Source organism: Musca domestica, unplaced genomic scaffold, assembly GCF_030504385.1.
Source record: "Musca domestica strain aabys unplaced genomic scaffold, Musca_domestica.polishedcontigs.V.1.1 49, whole genome shotgun sequence".
Lineage (NCBI taxonomy): Eukaryota > Metazoa > Arthropoda > Insecta > Diptera > Muscidae > Musca > Musca domestica.
Window position 1 is genome coordinate 4,672,923 of NW_026712344.1, and position 18,222 is coordinate 4,691,144.

The 18,222-nt window shown below is 34.1% G+C and overlaps 2 protein-coding genes across 5 annotated transcripts in view; both read right to left on the reverse strand.

Moving 5' to 3' along the window:
- Nucleotides 1-26: 26 nt before the first annotated feature.
- LOC101891533 (ubiquitin-like FUBI-ribosomal protein eS30 fusion protein) lies at nt 27-1,093 on the reverse strand. Its single transcript, XM_005184838.4, has 3 exons — nt 986-1,093; nt 632-723; nt 27-451 (listed from the first exon to the last, which is right to left on the reverse strand). The coding sequence occupies exons 2-3, from the start codon at nt 707-709 to the stop codon at nt 131-133; spliced, it is 399 nt and encodes a 132-aa protein (XP_005184895.1). The 5' UTR covers nt 710-723; nt 986-1,093; the 3' UTR covers nt 27-130.
- A 3,099-nt stretch (nt 1,094-4,192) lies between these two features.
- LOC101892222 (protein single-minded) overlaps nt 4,193-18,222 on the reverse strand; it is an 88,689-nt gene continuing 74,659 nt past the window's right edge. For 2 of the 4 annotated variants that reach the window (XM_059127984.1, XM_059127983.1), the window contains exons 2-9: nt 13,218-13,412; nt 10,775-10,947; nt 10,442-10,543; nt 10,128-10,313; nt 9,861-10,060; nt 7,619-7,725; nt 7,068-7,215; nt 4,193-6,527 (exon numbers count right to left, since the gene is read on the reverse strand). In XM_059127984.1, coding sequence (XP_058983967.1) covers nt 5,174-6,527; nt 7,068-7,215; nt 7,619-7,725; nt 9,861-10,060; nt 10,128-10,313; nt 10,442-10,543; nt 10,775-10,947; nt 13,218-13,392 — 2,445 coding nt within the window. In that variant the 5' untranslated portion in view covers nt 13,393-13,412 and the 3' untranslated portion in view covers nt 4,193-5,173. Of the gene's footprint in view, nt 6,528-7,067; nt 7,216-7,618; nt 7,726-9,860; nt 10,061-10,127; nt 10,314-10,441; nt 10,544-10,774; nt 10,948-13,217; nt 13,413-15,138; nt 15,335-18,222 lie in introns of those variants that run through there. The other 2 variants (XM_011294789.3, XM_020037217.2) reach the window with 2 other exon arrangements.

An 18,222-nucleotide genomic window follows, 5' to 3' on the forward strand; every position in this document is an offset into this window, starting at 1 on the left:
TATTTGGAAATAACAAAACATGTGTGTTGTTGTTGGTTTTTGTGTTTCACTTTTTATATGGAAATTACTAAAATCAACATTTTGGGAGTTGTGTATAGATATTAAAAACTACTATAGCACTGCGCTTAGCTTAAGCAGAGTTAGCGTTGGGGCCACGACGACGTCCGAAACCGGAGACGGTGTTGACGAAACGACGGTTGTATTGGATGCGTCTCTTAGCACGGCCGGTCTTCTTCTTTTTCTTCTCTTGCTTTTCTACCTTGGGGGTTTGACCCTTAACTTTACCGGCACGAGCCAAAGAACCGTGCACTTTACCACCCAACATGGGGATGGTGATATCCAATTCAAAAGAGGACAAAGCAGACACGGGGGTTTCGTTGGCCAAGGCATTGCCTTCACAGTTCAGGACGATTTCCTCAGTGTTGTAGCCATGGAGCTGGGCAATATGAGCCTAAAAAGCAAAAAAAAAAATAAATTAAAATTATTGTGAAATTGGCTTTTATTAAACAAGAGCTCGAAAAAAGTGAGGTTATAACAATAAACAGACAGCAGGCATCTGCGGCCACAATTGTGCTGTAAATGTCTCACTAAATTTTCGCTTCCACATACACACAAGACACTACATGCTTACCTTAACAGCGGCAATGGTGACATCTTGTTGGACATCAAGAGTCTCAACGTTTTCCAAACCACGTACAAACAATTGCATGTTGTTGATGTGTTCTGAAATGGACACGACAAAAAATAAGATAATTTAGCAACTGATTTTAAATGACGTTAAACGACAGCAGCAGCAGCTCGCCCTTTCTTCGTCAAACACGTGTGTGATTCACAATTCCCCACATTTTCTTAGTTTGCAAACGTTCAATTTTTACAATTTCAATCAACGACAATTAGCGTTGCTTTATTTTTCACATTTCATTGCTATATTTAATAAAATTTTGCATATTTTCATGAAAATTTAATAAAAATCATTTTATTTTACCTTGTCACTTGCGTGAGGATTTTTCGAAAAGAAAGAAAAATGGCTACCCACCACTTCCACCCATTTGACATTTAGCCGAAAGACAGAGTTGTATTTATCTTAAAAGTTAGATATGGCAATGCTGACCGTGTTCGAAAAATATAAACATATTTGAAAAGTATTCTAGTTGGAAAATGAAAAGAGTTGATGGAAATTGTTGTAAAAATGTTGTTTTGTGTTTATTTTGTGTCCCTAAGAATACATTGTGCGAGAGATAATTGAAATAGCAGCCGAACCAAAAAAATTAATAACAATGAATCTATAAAATATTCTGGTTTGCCTATTTGACAATGCAAGAAATAAACGCTTATGAATTTGCGTTTTGAAAGACATTTGATTGGACAATAATATAATTTGGCCAGGATTGATTTACATATTTTATAGGTTAAAGCAAGCAGGTAAGTGTCCAAGATTGAGTAAATCTTCTTTTACACGAACTTTCTTGACGACTTTCCCATTTTTGTACGGAGGTCAGCGAAAGAAGTAAATCATCAGTTTTATGTGTGGCAAAGTTGCATTGTGGGTCAGGATCTCCATAGCATCACATTCTGATCCATCAAATTTGGAAGAAATCGATTCAGAGTAGGATATAGCTCGCATATATTGGTTCCAAATATCATAGTTGGTATTTATTATTATTATTATCTGTATGTCTGTCTGTCTAATCCTCGAAGGGATTATTCGATTTGCTCCACACTTGATACATTGTAATATTTTTATCAAACTTTGATCGAGTTCGGAGATGGGCGATAACGGACCACTTCTTTGGTACCTCCCCCACGAAAGGTTTATATTTTCATAGAAAGTAATTGCCCTAATAGAACAAGAAAGGACTAGATAAGGTGCTAAAATGAACAATATCGGCCCACTCCATTGGGTAAACGGTTTCACGTATATTTCTAGGCTATATTTGAAGACATATATGACGTTTTCGCTTGACCAGACGTACTTAGAATTTTGATGCACTATTTATTTAATATCGGAGGGCAACATATAAGGGAGCTATATGCAAATTTGGTCCGATTTTCCATTTTTATGGCATAGTGCTTGGACTTGTACAATTAATTAGTCGGACAATAAATGCCACTTCTAATCAAATTTTAATGTACATTATCCCTGTATGCATTGCAGCGTGTATGAATCTGCTCTGTAACTAGGGTATCAACATTCCTAAGACATTTACGTCCAGATTTATCTTGTATGGACATCTCAATAACACCCACACATTTGGTTGGGTTGTATATGCAGAGCGTTCTTTAGGGTAGGCATGTTAACTTGCAGATTGACGTTTTGTGTTATTCTTCGTCTCACGAATATGCGAATAGAATTTGTGATAGATTTATTGGTCTGTAGTCCTTTGCTATTTCGTGGACACGTTTCATCATTACCTTGGGCTAAACTTACTTCGATCTTTTATAGCATTTTTGGAAGTTTCGAAGAGCATGTAACTGTTTGAGATCAGATTAGCTAACTTGCCGGTTGTTGCTGTTCTCACTTCTGTGACCATAACCGTGAAATCTCAAAAGAATGTCTTTTAGAGGCTGTAAAAATAATTGATAAAATTTTCGGATTTAGACCAGATTGGCTTACTTGGTTAAGTATTTTTATCTTGCTGGGTTGTCTTTGTTCTCACTTCTGTGTCCATATTCCTGAAATCTTAAAAGTGTGTCTTCCGAAGGCTAATAAAATATTGGAGAATTCTTTGTGTATAAAGTGTACAGGGTGAGTTAAAAAACTGCAACAAAGTCAAAGTGCGAAGTCAGAGTGCGATGGTGCTGAGTCCTGTAGGAATGTCCAAGGTCTGCGACCAAAATGTGTGCGTGCCCAAGGCTTTTATACACCCACCAGAATATTCTCGCGATAATATTCGGCATTTATTCTGATTCCACGGTCAATTAATACGAGCGGAGAGAGACCATCGGCTGTTATGGCGGCCCACAACATCACCATGGCCGGCGCTTGAATTCTGGTGGTCAACTGAAGGTGCACATTTTCTGCTGACCTCTTTGGCAAGTAAACACTATCATTTTGTTTGTTTATAAACTGCTGGACAACGAATGTTTTCTCATCGGAGAAAACCAAATTCGGCAGTTCACCAGCTCTTTTGAGTCTATTTTCTTTCTGTTGCGGTATAAGTTCTTGCACTTTTTGGAATTTCAATGGTTTTACCTCGAGCTCATTTTTCAATATTTGCCGAATGGAATATTGTGATATGTTCAGCTCACTAGCCATTCTTCGGCCACTGCGACGCGGGTTTCGATCAAGTCGCTCCTTTACTTTTCGAACCATTTCTGCTTTTCTTCCGTCCACTTACTTGATGTCGGGCTACGCTACTAGAATCACGGTAACGAGCAATGGTACGGGACATAAAAGATTTATTCAAATTTAAATGCTGGAATGCTCTAAAGATAGCCAATTGTGGTTTTTTCTTGTGTATCCCATAAATATCGATACATTTTGTATTTGCCATTTCAAAGGTTTTAGCTTCAGTATTCATCTGAATTTACAGTATTTGTCAATTTGAGTTCTCATTGAATGAATGTGCTTCAACATTTGGTCTGTTCGAGAACTGCAAGAATGTAAAATTTTATACTACGATAACCAAATTCCTCTTTATAATATCGAATTACAACACTATTAGATTTTTGCAGGTTCTGGAAAAGAGAAAACATTTCACATTTTTCACATAAACACCTATATAGATTTTAAGTGTTTTGAAGGTTCCGGCCACAACTTTCAATCGAATTGACAGCAATTTGATATTTTGAAATTTTAATAGACAGGAAACATCCTCGAAATAATTATACAAATATGAATGTTCAGGTTTTAGAATTGTCCCCTATAAACCACTCCCCCTAATTATTAGAACTTTGGGGTTCTAGTCAAATTTGTCGTCTGAACAATAACCATTTAGATTTAGGGTTCATTAACGGTATAAAACACGTTTGTGTTTAAAAGTGTTTAACATGGCAAATTAAGCGCCTTTAGAATTCCAAATTAGTTTGCGTTCTAGGTATAAGTTATAGAGGAGTGCCGAGCCCTTTTTCAGATGATTTATTATTTGATATCATATTATATTCTGTGAAATGATTTGGATCTTACTTTCAATTTGTAAAAAAAACCAAAATAATAGGGATTATTATTGTTTTAATTTATCACTTTATTATTTAGATTTTAATTTCAATATTTCTTTGTTATTACCTTTGTTTCATTCAATTAATTTGTTGTTTGTTTATATAGAAAAAATTACAATTATATAAATACAAATAGCCGTGTGTTATTGTTTTCATTTCTTCGTATATATGTATGTCTGTCTATATGTATATAATTTTACTAAATATTAAATTTGTTTTTATATAATTATTATTTTAATTTAATATTAGTGTTTATAAATATATTAGGCATACACACTTAAAAATAAATTCATTGCTATTTACAAATGACTTATGAAATAATTATTTATAAAAAATATCAACTTAATAAAATATTACTTAAATTATTTTAACGTTTATAATTTGTAATTTATATATGTATATGTGATAGATAGTTTACCAGAAAGAATAACAATAAAATAAAAGTGTTTGTCATTTAACTTAAGTTGTTAGGTCAAGGTTGTAGATTTTGCTGTAACATCCCATGCTTATCGCAAGATACTGATGGCAATACCTAGCCAACATTGTGGGTTGGCAATAATGTTACGTCAATGAAAGTAAATATCTTCCATTGGTCATCATTTGCCTTTAAATAAATATTTAAATATATATTAGGTTTTATAAAATAATCAATAAGAAAAATTGCCACAACATTCAATAGAAAAATCGGTTGAGAAAAATACATAAATAAAGAGAAGGAGTTATAAATAAAAATATAAATAGAAAAAATTGGTAGATTATTGCATGGCTCAGCCATGAAAGTTAAGCTTAGTGCTTTTTCATTACAATTTGTTTTTGATTTAGTAAAAAAATAATTGCAACAACTTGGAAGCAGTCTATCTGCACAAAGCCCAAGGTATTGCCAGCCATCATTAAAGCAGAGTTTTTGATGTCATGCATGGCCGGCCACCCTTCTGCCTTCAGTGTTTTATCGACTGTTTTCATTGTAACGGTGGCTTTTCAAGATTTTGTCGCAACGTGTCAAAATCTTTAAAGGTTAATGTACAAATTCATTGTTAATGTAATGTTGGGGTTCCACTATGACACTGGTATAGTGGGGTCCATTGACATTTTTAAAGGTTTCCGTAAAACTATTGGCAACTATGTGATGATGCTGCTGCTGTTGATGTTGTGCAGTTTGTGATTGTTGCTGAGATGTTGCATTGTGCTGTGGCACTTCCATGGGCGGAAGTGTTAAATGCGTTTGCTGCTGTTGGTGCTGCTGCTGTTGGTGCTGCTGCTGATGATGAAGGTGGTTCTGATGGTGGTGTTGATGTTGCGGAATCCCATCTAATTGCGTTAAATGTATGGTTCCTTGGTGATGTGGTGATGTTAAACCTGTCAGAGTGTTACTGTGAGGTAAATGATGTTGTTGCTGCTGCTGGTGTTGATTGTGTGAACTACTGTCCGAAAAATAGTTTAATTCAAAACTATGACTGAGATCACTGTAGGTGGTTTGTGGTGAGGTTCCATTTACAATTGAGGCATTATCCGTTGACAATTGACGTTCACTCTCGGAACTACTCGAACAACTATTCGAGTTAGCCGAAAATGGTCGTATCAAGGTGGATGCCGATACATCGACGGTGGCATCATAATAATAGTTATTGTTGTTGTTATTGTAATACAAACTTGAGGCAGCGGCGGTGGTATTGGTGGTGGTATCCGGATATTGATGTGCCATATCATGTTGACCCAATGAACTGCTCGAACTGACAATAGATTCATTGACGGGATACAGTGGTGTGTAGCTGAGACCCTCATGATGTCCAGCACCGGCCACATCCATGAGATCGTGCATATGTTGTGGATGCATATGTAACTGATGTTCATGATGGTGATGATGATGGTGGTGATGATGTTGTTGTTGCTGTTGCGTCTGAGGATCTTGTAAGGTATGTAAAGCTATTTCCGTGTGGCCATTGTGATGTGAATTTATATAGTTATTTGTGTTGTTGTTGCTGCTGCTATTGTTGACATTACTACTACTTGAACTTGAATTGGTATTTGTACTTAAGACAGGAGTCACAGCGGTTGGCAAATGACCCAATGACCCACCACCACCACCGCCACTGCCAGTGGCTTCGAAACAGGTTTCCATCTTCGGACTTGTACTGAGCACACTTGGCGTTAGGCTAGGCAAACTGGGTGTATGTCGTAGTAGACCATTTTTACTGTTGTTTCCATTGTTATTGTTAATGGTCGCCACAGGATGTGGTACATTGGCAACCGCGGCGGCATGACTGGCATGCAACGCCGGTGTGGGTATGGGTGCTGGCGTTGAGATCGGTTCACTTTTGATAACACCCGTTTGGATTTCATTGAGTACTAAGTCTTTGGCCTCTTGTTCACTGCAAAGAAAAAAGGGATTTTAAAAATTAGTTGGTTAGGATTTTCGAAATTTAAAATTTATTGTAACATATGAAAAATTAAATATAAAAATACCCCCAAAAAAATAATATTATTTTTAAGATTTTTTAGAAACTATAGATCTGTCTGGTTACTATCTTGTAGGAATTGTCGAGCAACTTCTTTCAGATAGAGTGAGGTTATTTTATTATATTTTACAAAAAAACTCTGGAAAGTAAAAATAAGAAATGCCTGCAAAAACAAAAAATTCCTAAGAACTAAAATGATAAATTAAGGCTATCTCTCATATGTTTATTATTATTTATTTATTTATTTTTTTTAATTATGCCTTTGACAAGATCTCATTGTGAAAATGTATATTTAAAACGTCATTCTATTCAATTAAAAATGAAAACGCAAATTAGAGAAAACGCAGAACTGAGAATACATGTTTGAAATGTTTTGTTCGTATTTTTAAAAATTTTCTAATAGATAATATTTCGAAATTTTGTATCATTTTTAAAAATTGTTGAAATATTTACCTTAAAACATAATTTACACTAACTATGCAAACTTGACGCGATGAACGACTATTGTGCACCAATGTGGCATAGGATTGTACCCAAATCCAGCCGCCACCTTTTGTTAGGAAACGATAATATTTCGTGGTAACTTGTCCTTTGTATAAAACTGTAAATAGAAAAAAAGACAATAACAATGGGTATGAGATTTATTTTTAACTGCAAATAAAAGTGCCATCAACAAGGACATGCACATGCAAACACACACACCCCATTTAGCAAAGGATTAAACGATTAAGGCCATTTATAGTTGAGGTCGTCATTGCATTGTTTTTCTTTCTTTTTTCTTGTTAAAATTTTTACAAAACCCAGCGCCAAAATGTAAACAACATGAATTAAATAAATAATGGAAGTTGATAAAAATAACAAAAATAAGCGGGCACACGTTCAAAAAATAACAAAAACCTCAAAACCATATTGAAAGAAGGATATAACTGTAAAGCATTTCAACTAACGGGTGGAGGTGTGTTGCAGCATTATGCGTGGCAACATGGTTTGGAATTCGAACTTACGTATTTGATGTGAAACACGCATGGGCAGTATATCCTGTACATGTATATACTGATACAGGGTCTTCTCAATGAGTTCTTGTGGTTCATAGCCGGTGAGCTGGGATACTCTGCAAGAGGAAGAAAAATAATATTTATTAAATTTAGATTTGCAGCTTATTAATTAAAAACAATAAAAATCCGAACGGAGCTTTAAATCAATTAGGAAAAAATAACAACCCTCATGGCAAACTGGTGACTAGAATGCTCTGCCGTCTATGCCTATGTTTTTATAAGGACAATATGTTCGGTATTTTGTTATTGTTGTTTTGAATTAACACGATAAGGGTAATTGTGCATCTCAATATCCTTCTTTTTTCTTTGTATTCTGCTTTCCTTCCGTCAGACTTTTTTTATTTATTTTATCCTCCTTTGTTTGGTAGAGACAATGAATATCATGAATGGATGAATACCAAGCAGTGGATGATGATGATGCTGACTGGCTGGCAGGCAGGCTGGCTGGCTGCCTTGCTTCGTCTTTAGCTGAATGAATGAAACAAATCAAAGTTGTAGACAACAATGACGACAATGCTTTTTAAGTGGCAAATGATTTGTTTGTTGTGTTTTGCTTTCTTCCTTTCTTTGCCAGGGACTGAATTCCCCCAGCTTGTAGGCTTTCTGCCATTCCATTTTGAGAATTTACTTTGAGTTCGAAAGTTGATTTTGATTTTTTTTCTTCTCATCTGAGGGAATGAATGGAATTTGTTTGTGTCAAGTGGGTGGTGGTCGTTTGTTGGAGTACTTTGCCTGATGGTGGTTGGGGAGATTATGGTATGAGTGTCTCTAATGGGGGTTGTTTGGTTGTTAGCGAAGAGAATGTGTCTGTGTGTATATAAATGAAGAAGGAGGAGTTGTAGCACCATTAAAATCGGGTGGAGTACAATGAGTGAGTCTTGTATCGGAAGCATTTTCTTGGGAAGGGGGGACGAATTTTTTTCTATGGGAAAAAATGGCTGACGTTGTCTCTTTTTAAAAGTGGTCTTAGCGAAAGTGTCAGTAATTTAATATTGAATTAATATTGAATTTCCATATTGGATGGAGGGAGAGATGGCTGACAGCAGCAAAAGAACATTGAGAGTTTAAAATTTATTGCCAAGGAAGTCTTCAATACATAGCGAATCCCCAGAGGGCTTTTTCTATAAAGATTTCTATAATTCTATAAAGAGATTTTTTTTTTTGGATAGAACACCATTTTGAAATCTGCTGGGGAATGGAATGCATTTTAGAGGCTTTCCACATATGGAGAATCTTATATACTTCTTCGGCAAATAGAAGAGCTTTTGGATAGAAGAGATTAAAGAAGAGTTCTTCCATATGTAAAATAGCTTTTAGATATCTCCTATACATACAATAGATTTAAAGATCTTCTGTAGATAGGAAATCTTTAGAGCTATTTCTAGAAAAATGAGGTTTTGGATCCCTTCTATACCTAGAAGATATTTAGAGATCTGCTTTGTTTACAATAAGTCATATATGCTATATTATCACTGGGAAGCTCTTCTATAGATATAAGATATAATTCTTCTCTTTAATTCTTCAATTGATAGTGTAATTGTAGCGGTTTTCTTAGATAAAGGATTTTAAGAGCTTCTTAAGAGAGCTTTTTTACAGCATTTACAGAAAAAAGTTTTCATATAGAACAGTCTTAGTTATATATAACAACGTCAAAGACAAAGGATCTTTAGACGTAGAGGTTTTCTTTGTATAAAGACCTTCTTTAGAGAAAGAAGCTTTAGAGCTTTTATACTGAAGCTTTTTAGATAAAAGAGCTTTAGAGCTCTTTAATTAATATAATAATTCTAGAGGTTTTCCGAGCTTTTAATCTCTTCTGTAGATAGAGTCTATGAGCTATTTTACCGAAATAAAAAAGTTTTTATATAGCGCCGTTTTAGATATAAGAGCGTTAAAGCTCTTTTGTAGACATAAGAGCTTTAGAGATTTAGAAGTGTTGTATTTGTATACAGATCTTTTCTATACAGAAAAGCTTTAGAGTTTTTCTATCTTTTTTAGATAAAAAAGTTTTTACCACTTTTTCATAGATATAAGAGCTTCATATTTTTCAGAATAACTTTAGAGCTTGCAGGTCGTCTATAGTTGAAAGTTATTCATAGAATATTTGAATATTATTTCAGTCTGTAGACTGAAAAGCTTCAAATTGAAGAGTTTGCAGAGCTTTTTTATATTGTAGAGATTTTTGAACACTTACCTAGCATCCAAAAATATCAGCTTCAAATCCATGTGTGCCCGAAACATAAACATATTTTGATGTAATTTAATTTCAGTTATCGCCGAGGTGGGTAACGAATGGCCAACAGCAACTAAGCCCAAATTTTGTATATAACCACCTTGGCCATCGCCATAATCGGGATATATGCGGGCTTTCAGATATCCAGAACAATGGATAACCTAGAAAAAAGCAAACAATAGTTAGTTAACCTTTCATTTCCAATGGAATTTCAATCGAAATACCTACCTTATAACCTGATGTGGTTAGGCCGGCATTACGTTTGGCCAAAACACATTTCATGCGCAGGAAAAATTGTTTTTCAATTTCAATGGTGTGACAGCCACGTTCGCCGGCATAGTTTGTTGTGCCATTGGGACTGCCAATTGTGGCGGGATTTGTCTGTGTCAAATGCAAAGGATTGATAAAGGCATCCTATGAGAATTTTATTGCAATAATATAAGAAAGTTCAAAGAGAGCAGAGAATAGAGAGAGAGAGAGGGAAAGCAAAGATTTCAATACTACTAAATAAAAAATACTATAAAAATTTCGTTGGAACTTACAAGATTTTGATGCATGTGCGGATGCAGGGACAATATCGCATTCATTTCATCCTGATCATAATTGTGTATGTATTCAAAAATAGAATTACCAGTCAATTCAACCTGCCAATAAAAAAAGAACAGACAATCAATAATTTTTTGTTGAAAAGAATCTGGAATATATTTTCTCTGAAGTAGTATGCAAATGCAGTAGAAACCAAAAAAATGTCTTAATTTTTTTTCCTTGGTTGCTCTTGCCTTGTCCTGGCCATTTTGTTGTGCATTTTTTTTGATTCTCAGCTAAATTTATGCACATAAATTTGCTTATGCTCGGAGTAGACAAGCACCACTTACCTGGCTTAAGCCCAAATGAACAGAGGCTGTTTCCGAAATGTACATAATTTTGCCATCGGGTGCCACTACAAAAATGAAACCATCCAGTGTTTGCAAAAGATGTGAACCCAATTCTTTAATGGTGGCACCTCTTTGTTGCATGGCAGGTGAAGAACCCCAAGCTTCTCCTAAGCCTAAAGAAAATAATGCGAGACAAAAAAAGGAAAAATATTAAAATTGGTTTTGTTATACAAAAATAAAAAATTAAAGGAAAAAGGGGAAGCAAAAAACAATACAAATTGTCTACTGGTAAAAGTTCTCAAACGGCTTGATGTCATCAAAATATTTTCAACAATTAAAGTCATTCACACAGCGGTGGGTGGTGGGAGCGGTATGCTATTGTTTTGCATATTATACAGTCGTTTCGTCAACACCACCACCTCCACCACCCATCAGGATTTTCTCATACCATTTATGTATGCAGCAAGGTGGGGAAGATGTTCTTGCTACAAGCAAGCAATGGCAAGAAATCTGGGAAGCCCTAAGTGGGAAACAACAGTTTTAATATGAAGTCAAACTGTGTGTGTGTGAGAGACCGCCTGCAGGCTTTCCAACCAGCCAGCCATATGTCTATGCCTAGCGACCTGCCAAGCTTTTTAAGGATGTATGTTTTACCTTCCTGTTGTTATGTATTCAAATAATTAGAATAACATGCCAGTTGAGCACCAAAAGGGGGTAACCGTCATCATTTGTTGAGGATGTATGACAAATTTCTTTGTCATATTTTTTTTCTTCCAACGCCATACAAAAGTCCTTCCGAATGTGCGGCGGGGATGTCAATGGTTGTAATGATGATGACGGCGAGGCTGTGGACAATGCTGATGGTTTCGCTATGGTTATTACCACCTTATTACACACCCTGTGAGAGAGATTTTCTTATTTCGTTTTCCTCCTAATTTATGAAAAGCGGCAAAAACAACAACACGACAAGTCAGCATTTTAACCCCGTTATTGTATGTGTGACCTCAAAAGAGGGCATATTCTCGAGAAGTGGGTGATTCGACGAAAATAAATGTTTGAGATTCCCTTGAATAACAAGCAATTGATAAAATTTATATATCCAGAATTGGACTTGGATATTTTTCGAAATTCTCGAATTTAAAAAAAAAAAAAAATTTTTACTTTGCAATGGCATAAAACTAATAGAGTTAGTGTGCCTGAAGAAACGTATTTTTCTAGAGAAATAGTTTTGGATAAATGATTTTCGGACAGAAGATGATTCGAATAAAACACTTTCGTATAGAAAATATTCCGGGTAAAACATTTTCCTGCAGAAAATCTTTCGGACAAAGATTTCCTATAAAAAAAATTAAAAAATTGTTTTTCTCTAGAAAATATACTGATGAAACATTGTTATTAACAAAAAACATTATCCTACAGAATATAATGCATTTTCCTTTATTTTAGAAATAAAATATTTTGCTGTAGAATATCTGTTGCATAAAATATTTGCCTGCAGAAAATCTTCAGATTTTCAAATAAAAGATATTCCTCCTTTAAAGAGCATATTATCATAAAAAGAATTTTTTGAGTAAAAATATTTTCAATAAAAAGTCTTTTGAAAAAACTTTTTCGTTTCGAAAATATATCGGCTAAAACAAAACATTTTTATAGAAAAATATGTAGGATAACCTATTTTTTATTCGGAAACTAGTTTAGATAAGATATTTTCCAAGAGAAAATAAAACTTTGGAGAAAAGAATTTCGTATAAAAATTAATCACAAAGGAACTTCAGATCCTAACCCCTGTTTTAAAATCGCTGGTAAAACAAAACTTCTTTCAATTGTATTCCTTCCTCCCATTGATCGCCGTGTATAATATTTGCTAAACATTCCAATTAGAACAAAAAGCCGATAACAAAAAAACATCATACAACATTTACGCCCAATTTCACACAATCTCACAGTTTATGAAAACGTATGTTTTTTGCGTGGCCCAAATTAAAAAAATATATTTTTTTTTTTTTTTTGCAATCAAGAAATGTCCTGCTGTGTATCAACAACACCACAAGCCGATAGGAAACACAACGTTAATGTTATGTGATCTACATCCGCTGTGGTATTTTAGACAAACCCCCTCCTTCCCCGCTCTCATGAAAAAACACCCCAGTTAACCTAAGCCCAGATTCTTGGTGGTAATCTTGTCCTTTGACATAGCCGCAGGACTTTTAGTGTACCACACAGTAGTGGACATGTGTGTGACTGACTCTGTGAGGTGGATAACGACGAAGAAAAAAAACAGGAGGACACGAGTTTAGTCGCGTGTCATGAAATCATTCACGAAAACAAAACTCTAATTGTTATGGAATTATGGATAAATATTCGATGATGTTCATTATTTGATTTGTTTCGTCGTGACCGTAAGAGATTAATGAGTAGCGATTTTTGGATTGTGCGAACTTACCTTCGGGAAAAACTTGACGCATTTTCAAATAGGAGGTGGTCAAGCGTATTATGGAGGCTTTGTCCAATTGTGATGTAATTGCACTTGGTAACGGTAATAATTTGGCCAATTCGAAAAATTCTGCATTTTCCTTTTCACGCCGGGTGCGGGCAGCATTTTTACTTTTTTCCTTCATGGCACAGGTTTTGGCTAAACCTAAAACAAATATCGAAGAGAAAATGATTATGGGGTTAGATTTTTATAGGGAAAATATATTTTTTTAGTTCTAATAAAAATGCGGATAAAACATTTTCGCATAGAAAATATTTCGGATAAATTATTTTCGCATAGAAAATATTTCGGATAAACTATTTTCGCATAGAAAATATTTCGGATAAAACATATTCGTATAGAAAATGTTTCGGATTAAACATTTTCTTAAAGAAAATGTTTCGGATAAATAATTTTCAGAGAGAAAATCTTGCGGGTAAAACATTTTCTTATAGAAAATGTTTCGGATAAAACATTTTCGTACAGAAAATGTTTCGGATAAAACAATTTCATTAGAAAATATTTTAGATAAAACATGTTCGTATAGAAAATGTTTCGTATAAAACATGTTCGTATAGAAAATGTTTCGTATAAAACATGTTCGTATAGAAAATGTTTCGTATAAAACATGTTCGTATAGAAAATGTTTCGTATAAAACATGTTCGTATAGAAAATGTTTCGTATAAAACATGTTCGTATAGAAAATGTTTCGTATAAAACATGTTCGTATAGAAAATGTTTCGTATAAAACATGTTCGTATAGAAAATGTTTCGTATAAAACATGTTCGTATAGAAAATGTTTCGTATAAAACATGTTCGTATAGAAAATGTTTCGTATAAAACATGTTCGTATAGAAAATGTTTCGTATAAAACATGTTCGTATAGAAAATGTTTCGTATAAAACATGTTCGTATAGAAAATGTTTCGTATAAAACATGTTCGTATAGAAAATGTTTCGTATAAAACATGTTCGTATAGAAAATGTTTCGTATAAAACATGTTCGTATAGAAAATGTTTCGTATAAAACATGTTCGTATAGAAAATGTTTCGTATAAAACATGTTCGTATAGAAAATGTTTCGTATAAAACATGTTCGTATAGAAAATGTTTCGTATAAAACATGTTCGTATAGAAAATGTTTCGTATAAAACATGTTCGTATAGAAAATGTTTCGTATAAAACATGTTCGTATAGAAAATGTTTCGTATAAAACATGTTCGTATAGAAAATGTTTCGTATAAAACATGTTCGTATAGAAAATGTTTCGTATAAAACATGTTCGTATAGAAAATGTTTCGTATAAAACATGTTCGTATAGAAAATGTTTCGTATAAAACATGTTCGTATAGAAAATGTTTCGTATAAAACATGTTCGTATAGAAAATGTTTCGTATAAAACATGTTCGTATAGAAAATGTTTCGTATAAAACATGTTCGTATAGAAAATGTTTCGTATAAAACATTTTCGTATAGAAAATGTTTCGGATAAAACATTTTCGTATAGAAAATGTTTCGGATAAAACATTTTCGTATAGAAAATGTTTCGGATAAAACATTTTCGTATTGAAAATGTTTCGGATAAAACATTTTCGTATTGAAAATGTTTCGGATAAAACATTTTCGTACAGAAATTTTTCAGATAAAACATGTTCATATAGAAAATGTTTCGGATAAAATATTTTCTTACAGAAAAGGTTTCGGATGAAACATTTTCGTATAGAAAATTATGCGAATTAAAAAATTTGTTGATGAACATTTTTCTTTTAAACGTTTTTTTGGATAAGTCATTTTTTACAAAAAATTATAAAATTTTCTCAATGTGGAAAAAGTCTCTTTATTTTTGCCGACTACTCTTAGTCCTCTCAACCTTTACAAATTGATATTTACCCAATTTATCCTGATTGCAGTTACGCATTTCTCTGCGTTTGTACGTCATCTTTGTTTACTTATTTGCACTACACTTTGAAAATTTATTAATGAGCAACGAATTTTCCAAAATTTACACAAGGATTGTGAAAATTTCGTTTTTCGTAAATCCTTAAAGAACGTGATCTTTACTCAATGATCACCTGTCTGAGACTGATGTTAAACACGTACGTCACATTAGTTTTAAAATCTTACGAACTTCCTCTTTTTGCACCGTTACACATCTTCGGTGTGTTTGGTTTTCTCCCTCTCTTTCGCCATTGCCAATGCGGCAACTACAACTTCCTTCCTATCCCATCCTGTTTGCGTTTCCTTAAAACAACAATAAATGTGCGAAATTTTTCACATACCTGTTAAATTTTGGTTAAATGTCGCTTTCATGCCATTGGCCCGTATGGTGGTGCAGTTTTTGTTTTTTTGGTAACAAGTATGGCTGTTTCCCCTATTTGCTCAGTGCAATGTTACCTGTATCTTCCATACATACATACTTGCTGTCACCATATTGATCTTCCACCAAAATCTTTGCATTGACTACCTGAATTTTTGGAATGTTTGACAACACCATTTGACTTTTGCTCAATCTAATTTTGTAATCTCATCTTTTCTATTTGACAAATTCCATTCTTTGAGAGTCTAAAGAGAGTTTTCATTCATGTATTCCTTGACTTTTGTTTGTGTGTACATAATAATGGCGTTGTTGTTGTTGACTTGACTAAGGCCAGACCAATATTGTAGGTTCTTCCTATTAGAGAGGCGTATTGTTGTTGTCCCAAAATTAAATCGTCACAGGTGGTGGTGGTGGTGATTTTACTGACCAACAAGTTATTGTTACTGCACACGTTTACTAACCACAGGAGATTAACTTTAAAGGACAATAGCCATTGTACCAAATTCATATGTACATACATATGTATTAGGAGTATGTATGACCAACCGATTGGATTATGTATTTAAAAAGGAAGTAAGGCGGAAGTACGGAAAGGAAGTATTTAAATTTCAGGGAAAAATCACACATCCTACTGGGGAATTTATTATCCTTATTGATTTTTTGTTCGTATTTTTCTGTTTCGGCATTTAGCCCACATACGTACAATTTTTTACATAGCTACATAGTATATAGATTGCTGCAAGTATTGTTACTTTCATAGCTAGCTATTGATTTCTTCGTTACTGTTCTTTGGTTTTTCTACTTCATTTGGGGAATTTTTTTTTTTCATAAAACAAGCAACAAGTCTTCTTAGTTTCATTGATAAAAATAGTTCGTACGTGATTTTAGTAAAATTTGCACGATGATATATGTGCATGTATGTATACTTATGCTTGTATAGGGTTATATATATGTATATGTGTATATGGCACTTGCTGCAATGGATTTTGTCTCAGCTCTAAATACACCAGTGTATAGTATAAAGCGCAATGGGTGGAGAATGGAATTCCACAATATAGCAACAAATTGTTATACGTAATCTTTGTTCCACTTAAATCGCTTATACTCAGCAGTAGTAGGTGATAGTTTAAATTCTTTAGATTTTTATACCCTCCACCAGAAGGCTAAAATTTTGCACACATGTTTATTTTTCCAGTATGCAGGTTAAGTTCGTATATGGGCCATGTAGGTCCACGTTTTCATATAGCCCCCATATAACGGTACCTCCCGATATTCGGTATTTTGATGATTTTAGCGACATTATTCACCGGAATTGTTCCAACTTTGGTATTTGAAGTTCGAAATGGATACTACAGCCTATGACAGAAAATTATCTGGGCAGGTCTTCGTATAGCCCCCATATAACGGTACCTCCCAAAATTCGGTATTTTTATGATTTTAGGGACGTTTTCACTGTTTCAAATTTGGTATTTGAGATTTGTAATGGATGCTACAGCCTATGACAGAAAATTGTCTGTGCAGGTCCACGTCTTCGTATAGCCCCCATATAACGGTACCTCCAAAAATTCGGTATTTTGATGATTTTAGCGTTATTATTCGCCGGAATTGTTTCAAATTACGTATTTAGAGTTCGTAATGGGAACTACAGTCTGTGACGTTAGTAATGGATGCTATAGCCTGTGACAGAAAATTGTCTATGCTGGTCCAGGTCTTCGCACAGCTCCGATGTAATGGTATCTACCTACATACGATGTTTTGATGATTTTAGCTACATTATGCACCGTTTATTTCAAGTTTCGAATTTGAATATGGTAATGGAGAAACTCTTCATATTCAGGCAAAAACTACTAAATAAACGCTTTGGAATGCATAGCTGTAGCTAGTCCGACTACATTTACCTTTTTTGAAATATTTCCACTTGCAACTAAAATAATTGTACTCAATCACGAGTAGATGAGAAGTTATTGAAATCGTCACTCGGAAAAACTTAAGAATTATTATTGAAAGCCTAATCATCCTCAACGAGTGATTGTATGCTGAGCCTGAATGTATTGCGCTATCGGAAGATGATTAATAACACTGTTCTGTAAAATTCAATTTCTTTCAATGATTACAGGGAAAATCCGCGAGATTATGATAGAAGTGCTAAAAATAGAAATATATATTGCGATAGAAGTAACCTCAAGCGGGGCCGTTTTGGTCCCTTTTAAAAAAAAATATGGTCAACAACTTTCTTTAAATGTCATAAAATGCTACCATCATGGATCTTAAAAGTGATCGGTCTTTTTCGAGTTAACACCAGAAAGTAACATACAATTTCATTTAGGCAGAGGTCGAAATATTTTACTAAAAATTTCACTGTAAAGCTCAGAATATACCTTTACAGGGTGAGATAAAAAACTACAACAAAGTCAAACGCCATTATTTTTACATTTTTTTTAATTTTATTGAATGAAAACAAAAAAGTCGGAAATAGCATCAAATTTTAGAATAAGTTTAGATTTTTTGGAATTGGTCACTTTTGGCCAATGAAACCTTCACACGCTTCCCGAATATTGCTCCGCGGTATTTTGGCCCATTCCCGGCGAAGCGCTTGCTTGAGGTGATCGACACTTTGGTATTTTTTAATGTCAACCTTGCTTTCCAAAATACTCCAG